The 9,741-nt window shown below is 45.7% G+C and overlaps 1 protein-coding gene across 1 annotated transcript in view; it reads right to left on the bottom strand.

Moving 5' to 3' along the window:
• LOC106812237 (MTSS1-like protein) overlaps window positions 1-9,741 on the bottom strand; it is a 93,901-nt gene that overhangs the window by 5,607 nt on the left and 78,553 nt on the right. Inside the window, exons 5-7 of the mRNA XM_014816067.1 lie at window positions 5,575-5,751; window positions 4,229-4,303; window positions 3,279-3,436 (exon numbers count right to left, since the gene is read on the bottom strand). Coding sequence (XP_014671553.1) covers window positions 3,279-3,436; window positions 4,229-4,303; window positions 5,575-5,751 — 410 coding nt within the window. The remainder of the gene's footprint in view (window positions 1-3,278; window positions 3,437-4,228; window positions 4,304-5,574; window positions 5,752-9,741) is intronic.

The following is a 9,741-nucleotide window of genomic DNA, read 5'->3' on the forward strand; positions in this document are numbered from 1 at the left end:
TACCTGAGTGGGTGAGGTCGAGGGAGGCGGGTGGCCGCGCAAGGGAACAGCGTGTTCCTGCTGAGGTGAAGCCAGAGTCTGTGACGAGACGGCTGGACAGACGCATCACTCCGTGTGCTGGCTGCTGTTAATGCGGGCTAAGCCCAACACAACAGGTTACACATCGGCCGAATCAACCAACACACAGCAGCGTACACATCACCGAATCACCAACACACACAGCGTTTACACATCACCCGAACACAACACACAGCAGGTACACATCCACTGAATCACGGAAACAACAGGTTACGCATCCCGAGGATCAGCCCAACACACACGGTTACACATCACCGAATCATCAACACACACAGGTTACAACTCACTGAATCACCAACACACACACGTCACACATCACTGAATCATCAACGCACACAGGTTACACATCGCACGAATCAACAACACACAGCAGGTTAACATCACCGATCACCCAAACACACACGGTTTACAGCATCACCGAAATCACCACACACGCAGGTTACACATCATGAGTCGACAACACACACAGGTTACACATCGCCGAATACCAACCACACCACAGGTACCCATCGCCGAATCACACAAACACGCAACAGAGGCAGGGGTTAACATCGCTGAAATCACGCAACACACACAGGTTTACACACCCGAATCACCACACACACAGGTCTACACATCACTGAATCACCACACCAACGTCACGACATGCACTGAATCATCAACGCAGTCACAGGTTACACATCGCCGATCACCGAACACACACAGGTTACCATCGCCGAATCACCAACACACGCAGGTTTACACATCACCGAATCACCAACCGCACAGCAGGTCACATCAACTGAATCTCAACACACACAGGGTCAGCACATCACTTGAATCACCTAACGCATCTACAGGTTACACATCGCCGAATCACCACACCACAACAGGTTAACATCACCGAATCACCAACCACACTACAGGTCACACATTCACTGAAATCTCAACGGCACACAGGTTACACCATCGCCGAATTCACACACACACACAGGTTACACATCACTGAATCACCAACACACAACAGCGTTACACATCACTGAATGCACCAACACACACAGTTACACATCACCGATCACCACACAACACAGGGTTACACATCGCCGAATCACCAACACACCAGGTTACACATGCACTGAGTCACCAACCACACGCAGGTGAACATCGCCGATCACAACACCACAGGTCACACATCGCCGAATCACGCAACACACACAGGTTCACATCGCCGAATCACCAGCACGGCACACCAGGCTCATCAACATCACTGATATCTCAAACACACAGGTCACACATCACTGAATCACCAACGCATACAGGTTACACATCGCGAATCATCAACGCACACCAGGTTACACATCACTGAATCACCAACACAACACAGGTTACACGCTCACTGAATCACCGAAACCGCATACAGGTTACACACTCGCCGAATCCACCAAACACACACAGGTTACACATCACCGAATCCAACACACACGAGGTTACACATCGCCGAATCATCAAGCGCACACAGGCTTACACATCGCGGAATCACAAACACACACAGGTTACACATGCCGAATTCACCAACACACGCAGGTTACACATCACTGAACCACCAACATCACACAGGTTACACATCACTGAATACCAACACACGCCAGGTCACATCATCACTGAATCACCAACACACACAAGCGTTACACATCGCCGAATCACCAACCACCAGGTCACACATCCGCGGAATCACCAAACACACACAGGTCCACATCGCCGAATCACAACACACATCAGGTTAACACATCGCGAATCACCACACACGCAGGTTACCACATCACTGAACCACCAAACACACACAGGTTTACACATTCACTGAGATCACCAACTGCACACAGTTAACATCACTTGAATCACCAACACACACAGGTTACACATCACTGACATCACCAACACGCATGCGTGACAACGATCGCGAATCAACCAACACAGCAAACAGGTTACACATCGCCCGAAATCAACCAACACACACAGGTTACACATCACCGAATCACCAACACACGCAGGTGACACATCGCGACATCACCAACACACCACAGGTTACACGATCACCGAATCAACCAACACACACAGGTCACACATCACTGAATCATCAACACTACACAGGTTACACATCGCCGATTCACAACACAACACGGTTACACATCACTGAAATCACCAACACAACAACAGGTTACACATCACTGATCCCAACACACACAGGTTACACATCACTGAATCACCAACACACACAGGATTACACATCGACCAAATCACCAACACACTACAGGTTACAATCACCCCGATCCACCAACACACTTGATACTCAACACATGTATATATTTATACATGTCATACTTTATATATTATATATATGCAGATTATATTATTTATCTTATATTTACTATAATATAGTAGTATAACCTATATTATTATACAGCCATGTCTATATAACGATATATATACGCACGCACGGCACGCACGCATCGCACGCTACGCACGCGCGCCTGCCACGCACGCACGCACACACACACACACACACAACCACACACACACACACTTTCACAGGGCACTACCCCCGCATCATATAGTCCCCATATTCCTCACACAACGCTGAACTGGCCTGGGAGACGCTCCGGGTATCTGATGTGGTGGTCGCCGCTGACGTGCGACTTTGTTCGGCACTAGACGAGTGTTGAGACTGTGATGCTGCAATTGCCTAGACTTATGCGAGACCCTATTAGGAGCTCGGCGACTCGGAGGCTAGTCTGGCAACCGGGAAAAAACCTTGCCGTCAGGCCGTGCGACAGATAGTCTGCCTGTGTGTATGCCGTGCCTAACACCTACACCTAGTAATAGACTCTCAGTCTGCCTGCGAGGTAACACGCAAATAATGGACGAAAGTAATGCCCTAGCATACTGCGGCCAGACATACTCACGGCTTTAATTTGCACCGATTCCAATAGAAGAACATGAAATTGCCGCTACTATGCCGTAACCCTAACCCTAACCCTAACTCTACACTAAAAACGCTCAGCCGAAAGCGGCGATTGAACGCCACAGCCGAACTGCACGCGAAATCACGTCAACACGAGCAAATTAAAAACTCGGCTGAACGCGACGACTGAACACCGCAGCCAAGCCGCACGCCAGGGGCGACGCGACGCGGGTGTAAACAGAGAGCCGCGGGATGAACGCACCACGACGGGCCGGACGCTGTTCACGAACAGACAGAAGCGGTTGCGTTCCTCGATCATCGCCTGCCGCACGGCGTTCTTCTCCGTCTCCTCCAGTAGCAGATACTTGTCGCTGACGTTCTGCAGGTGACACTGCAGCTGCTTCTGCTTGTCCGTCGAACCTACACGCGAAACACGAGAGCGAACATTCTCAATGCCGGCTTTAAACACCGTGTCTGCTCGTACAAAAATGTTCATTAATTTTACCGCCGCCTTTTCTTGTCTTTTGAACCCATCAAAAGATAATACACACGCAAGAATATTTACCATCTTTAACTGCTGTTTCTGCTTGTCCATTAATACGATCCAAAAAACGTGCAGTCATAAAATATTCCCCATTATTGTGTTTGTTAGTGTTTATGTTTATTAGTGTTTGCATGACAGATGAACCCAACCGAAACAAAAGATACAAATATTTTGCATTTTTACAGAGCTGATCTATGCAGGGTGCAGAGATAGAGGGTTTCGTTGTATAGTCATTGTGTTATAGTTCTAAGTGTAGGTAACAAATATGACAAGGTGTGTGCATGTACAACTCTACTGCTTTACCACTTGTTCGATCGGGAGAGATATTACGTTTATCAGAACAAGGAAAGGAAAAACTTTCACCAGGTGATCAAAACTGTTCGTATTTATAAGCCACTGGTCACTGCATGCTACTATAGCTTCAGCTATTCGCAACCTGGTCTGTGCAGGTTGAATCATTAGGCTAATCGTTGATACATCAAAATAAGATTAAGCCTACAATAACAACACTAACAGGCACAGGCCCAGTCCAAATATATATATATATATATATATATATGACAAGAGGTATATTAATTATATTATATATATCTATTTTCATATTTTATATTTTTCCATCTTGTTACGTCTTGTTTCTTAGATGCCCTTACTCTACTCTGTGTACTTACCCTTTTTCACTTTCTTCTGTAACCGGACAGTGTCTGTACTCAGCTTCTTGATCTCATGCCGTGCTTTCTTGTATTCTGCAACACAGAGCACGAGCCCTTTGTGACGCATAATATTCACTAATCCTCTGCAACGAATTTGCCTTTCTTGCAAATTTTTAACACAACCATGCAGCTGCGCAACCACCCCACCCTGACCTGTCAATGAAACCTTTAAATCTTGAATGGTTTTAGTAGGAAAATGAAGTGGTATCAATGGAACCAACAATACAGTGGGTCTATAGAGCAAAGGGAAATACCACAGAAGAACGTTTACATTACGTTATCATTGATCTTATGAAAATTAATTTAATAATGTTCTGGCTATAAATATATGCCACTCCTAGGCCAATTCTATCGCCCTAAGCAGGCCATTTCCGGCGTTTAGCGACAATGCTAATTTGCACGCAATCCTGTCTTTCACGATACGTGGGACCGGTTTGTATAGCTGAGAAGGAATTCACAATCAATATTCTCCCCACATATAAACTGACACTGATGTATTAGCATCATTACAGTCCGTTATTCCCATCACTCGCCTCGTTGCTAAGCTCAGCCTCCCGTAACCAAGGACAGCTGCATCGGCAATGCTCAAATATCATTATGAATTTTATTACATTATACTGTTATATTAGTATTGTACTGTTTTATTATTAGTACAGTATTACATACTATTTATTTTATTATATTTCTGTAAATATAATTATATTATGAGTAACATTATAGGCGAACATTTTCTAGCATGCATGCTATCTAGCAGTATTGTGCATTTCTTATTCGGATCAAAACCACAGTTTCCCCATTATTTGAAGAATAAATCGCAGCAAGAGAAATATATATCACTCGTAATAGATGGGCAAGCATGATGGTGTTTGTTTTTCCACTTCTCTAACGCTAGATGCCATGTCCCGATATCAAACAGCCATGTGATATCATTCCCAATCGACGATTCCTTGTTGCTTAGCATCGATTAACGTCAAGCAAAAAAAAAAATGTTGCGTACAACATGTTTTCTTTAAAAAACAAAAATTGTTCTTCAAGTAGAATTTACCAGGAGACTAAATCATCAACCGCAATGGGTTTACGCTTGCGACCATCATTAGATAGCAGTCTAGAGTGTGGTGAATAAAAGAAAGAAACATATATACTCTCGTTCACACCTCTCTCTCTTTACAACTTATCCTAATCAGTGTTGCAATCTCTACCACTCTTCCCTTTCCTTCTTTATCAGCTTTCCTCTTTACAATTACTACTCACTCCCAACCCTCGCCCTCTCCCCGCCAGCATCCCTCCGCGCGCGCGCACCGTACCTTTAGCATGATCCTTATCGAGCTGGGCGGCCATCTTCTTCCAGTCTTCCATCCTGTCCTGCAGGGGTCCCACCAGATTCTCGACGACGGCCGTCGTGAACTGCCTCATCTTGGCCTCAATGCTGCGCTGCCGCATGCAGAGACGCGTCAGCGCGGTGCCGATGTCCCTCGTCGCTCCTGCGAACGCAGATAAGAAGAACGTCAAGCACGAAATCTGGCAAGCGCAGGATGATGCCAGTGATGCATCGTGAGAAGAGTTGTACTCGGCAACGAACTAATGAATCCATGCAGGCTAGCCGTAAGAGAAGCCATTCATTCCCCAGAGTAAGGGGTGATGCGATCTAGCATGAAACTGCAATTGAACGGGTATTTGGTTAGTGGCAACGGACAATTCCTTGCGCATATCTCTGATGGAGGGAGACTCTCATTCTTTGTAATCTTGCGCACAAAAGCAGTTCCCGTACACGCACACATACTTTAATTATTAACGGAGCTCTGTATGGGAGTGGTGCTTGCTGGGAAAGGAGTAGGCAGTTAAGGGAATAGGGAGCCGGAATACAAAGATGACAAATAAGGAGGGGGAAGTCGGGAAACTCACTGATGTATATGTAAAAACGACCTGTTCTTATGCAATATTTGATATATTATATCATTATATATTATATCATTATGTATTTATCCAATTTCCAATACGCGGGTTATACATTCAATATCCACACGGCTGTCTTTATCGCTAAGAAAGCTGGCAGATGCTTCTAAGAAAGCTGGCTCCCACGCCGCACTCTTGCACTTGTTGTTCGGGTTATGCAAGATTGCTTAACTGGGCTCTCTCTCTCTCTCTGTACAGCTTGGTATTCACACAGATTCCTCCCTGACAATCACATGAGTACAGGGTACACTAGCTGCAGAGTACAGAGAGTGGGTGGGAACAAAACCCCGTGCTGGATATTGCTACATATGTATGCCCCTGTACCTGTAGCCTACGGTAAGGACATGTCGCTATGGTTACCAGCATTTAGTCAGTAGATTACCTATCAACAAAGGAAATTAGAACGGTTTGCGGAGATAACCGAGAGAATGTGTGCGTGCTTGCGTGCATACGTGCGTGCGTACCTCAGTAAGTTCGTGAGTGCGTGAGCAGCTGTGTGTGCCGCGCACAAGCGTGTGTATATTACAATACATGATGCAACTACAGTGTGAAGCCACGGACGCTGCGTGACGCCAGGGTTTGTCATATCGTGGCTTCTTTATCAAACGTAACTGATTTTTTTTTGCTAGCAACAACATTGTAAAGGTATAGGCTGCTAAGTATTACAGACACAAGGGAGAGTGGGAGGGTGGGGGGGGGGAGGAACTGAGTTCTCAGGCAACATAGATGTGACCTACATCTGTTCAAATCCACATAAAAGGGAAAGGATGAAAGCGTTTAGCTGCAGTTATGTGCACAACTCTAAGATCTCTCTATTCCATTCACGTGAGCGCAGCCAGCTGCAGTGAGCGGTGAAATGAATAGCAAGCGCGAGCCGGTATCTCAGGAATACATACAGCACATACGTGCACTCACTGCTCACTGCTGCAGACACACGAGTCTTTCTCACACGTGCATAGCTGAAGTGCCGCATCACACGTATAATTAGGCTGACAGCTCTCACTCTAACCCTCTCCCCTTTCTCGCATCCTCCTCCCTCCCTCCCTCCGCCCCTCTCTCGCTCTCCATTACCGCGCTTCCTCTCTCCTCCTCCCTAACTTCCTCCTTCCTTTCCTGTCCCCTAACCCTTCTTTACGACCCTCTCTCTTCCTTCCTCTCTTTCTCCCTTTTACTTCCTGCCTCTTAGTCACCTACCACTGTGCCCCCTCTCTCTTCTTCAACATTTAAATTATACTCCTTTCAAACTGCGCAGGTGAATTACAGAGAGGAAAGTCGCTAATACAGGGAGAGTTTACTCTAGGTTCTAGGGTTATTTTCAGCTAATTTAGGTTATAATTACGCTACATAAAAAGTTTCATGGTTCAATCACCATTAGAAATTTTTTTTTTAATGTTTTAAAACTAACGACTACAGTTTGATTACAGCGACAGTGGCGCCACTCAAAGCGCACGATCTGATAAGTTGCGCAAAACCACTTTCCAGCCAAGGGCTACAGACCGAGGGTGTTTCTTATTTATTAGAATCACCAACACACACAGGTTACACATCGCCGAATCACCAACACACACAAGTTACACATCGCCGAATCACCAACGCATACAGGTTACACATCACCAAATCACCAACGCACTCGTAACTCAACACATGTATATATTTATACATGTCATACTTTATATATTATATATATGCAGATATATTAGATTATACTATATATAGTAGTATAAACTATATTATATATACAGCATCTATATAGCGCATACATATACGCACGCACGCCCGCCTGCACACACGCATGCACACGCGCGCATGCATGCACGCATGCACGCATGCACGCACGCACACACACACACACACACACACACACTTCACAGGCACTACCCCCGATATATAGTCCCCATATTCCTACACGTGAACTGGCCTGGGAGAGACTCCGGTATCTGATGTGGTGGCTCGGCGAGTGCGACTTTGTCGAGCCACTAGAGGAGCTGTTGAGACTGCTGATGCTGCACATGCTAGACTTGCGAGACCCTATAGAGCTCGGCGAACTCGGAGGCGTCTGCAACGGGAAAAAAACCTTGCCGTCAGGCCGTGCGACAGATGTTGCCTGTGTATGCGTGCCTGACACCTACACCAGTAATAGACTCTCAGTCTGCCTGCGAGGTAACACGCAATAACGACGGAAGTAATGCTAGCAATACTGCGGCCAGACATACACACGGTTAATTTGCACGATTCCAAATAGGGAAGAACATGAAGTGCGCTACTTGCCGGCAGGGCATTATCACCATTGATTGAACACGAACAGCAAATTATATTACACTCACGGACGGAGGGAGTGATAGCTTTACTGCTACAGTTTACTCATAATTGTAAAAGGGAAGAAACAGATGAGAGAGTAATGACAATGAAGTCACAGCAAGGGACACTAAGATAGAAGAATGAAAAAGAGAAATAAGAGGGAAACTGAGAGAGGGGAATGGAGAATGAGATAGAAGGGAAACCGAGATAGAGGAATAGAGATGGACAGGGAAGGGAAACTGAAATGGAGGAATGTAGATGGAGATGTAAGGAAATCTGAGATAGGGGAATGGACATGGAGACTGAGATATATGGAGGTGGAGAGAGAGGAAGGTAGGAAGTGGAGGGAGAGAAGAAGGGCGGGATGGAGGGAGGAATAGAGATAGAGGAAGAAGGAATGGAGAGAGGCATAATAGAGAAGGATAAATAGCAGGGGAAATTGTAAATAGGAAGACAGGGAGGCACGAGGTGAACGGTGGGAGAAGAAATGTTAAGAAGACCAAAGAATTGTAATTTCTCTCTCTTTCTCTCTCCGTGCTCTCTCTCTCTCTCGCTCTCTCTCTCTCTCTCTCTCTCTCTCTCTCTCTCTCTCTGATTATACCTGAAACTAGATTCGTTTATAAAGATATTACATCCTTTTGCTTTAAATGAATAAATACAGAAACACCTCGTCTGTAGCCGCTTGGCTGGAAAGTGGTTTTGCGCAACATGCTTATCAGATCGTGCGCTTTGAGTGGCGCCGACTGTCGCTGTACATAAACTCTGGTAGTCGTTAGTTTTAAAACATTAAAAAAAAAATTTCTAATGGTGATTTTGAACCATGAAACTTTTAATGTAGGCGTGATTACTAACCTAAATTAGCTGAAATAACCCTAAGAACCTAGAGTAAAACTCTCCCTGTATTAGCGACTTTCCTCTCTGTAATTCACCTGCGCAGTTTGAAAGGAAGTATAATTTAAATGTTGAAGAAGAGAGAGGGGGCAGCAGTGGTAGGTGACTAAGAAGGCAGGAAGTAAAAGGGAGAAAGAGAGGAAGGAAGAGAGAGTGCAAGAAAGGGTTAGGGGACAGGAAAGGAAGAGGAAGTTAGGGAGGAGGAGAGAGGAAGCGCGGTAATGGAAGCAGCGAGCGGGAGGAGGGAGGGAGGAGGATGCGAGAAAGGGGAGAGGGTTAGAGTGAGAGCTGTCAGCCTAATTATACGTGTGATGCGGCATTCAGTATGC

The sequence above is a fragment of the Priapulus caudatus genome, unplaced genomic scaffold (assembly GCF_000485595.1).
Source record: "Priapulus caudatus unplaced genomic scaffold, Priapulus_caudatus-5.0.1 Scaffold625, whole genome shotgun sequence".
In the NCBI taxonomy this organism is placed as follows: Eukaryota; Metazoa; Priapulida; class Priapulimorpha; order Priapulimorphida; family Priapulidae; genus Priapulus; species Priapulus caudatus.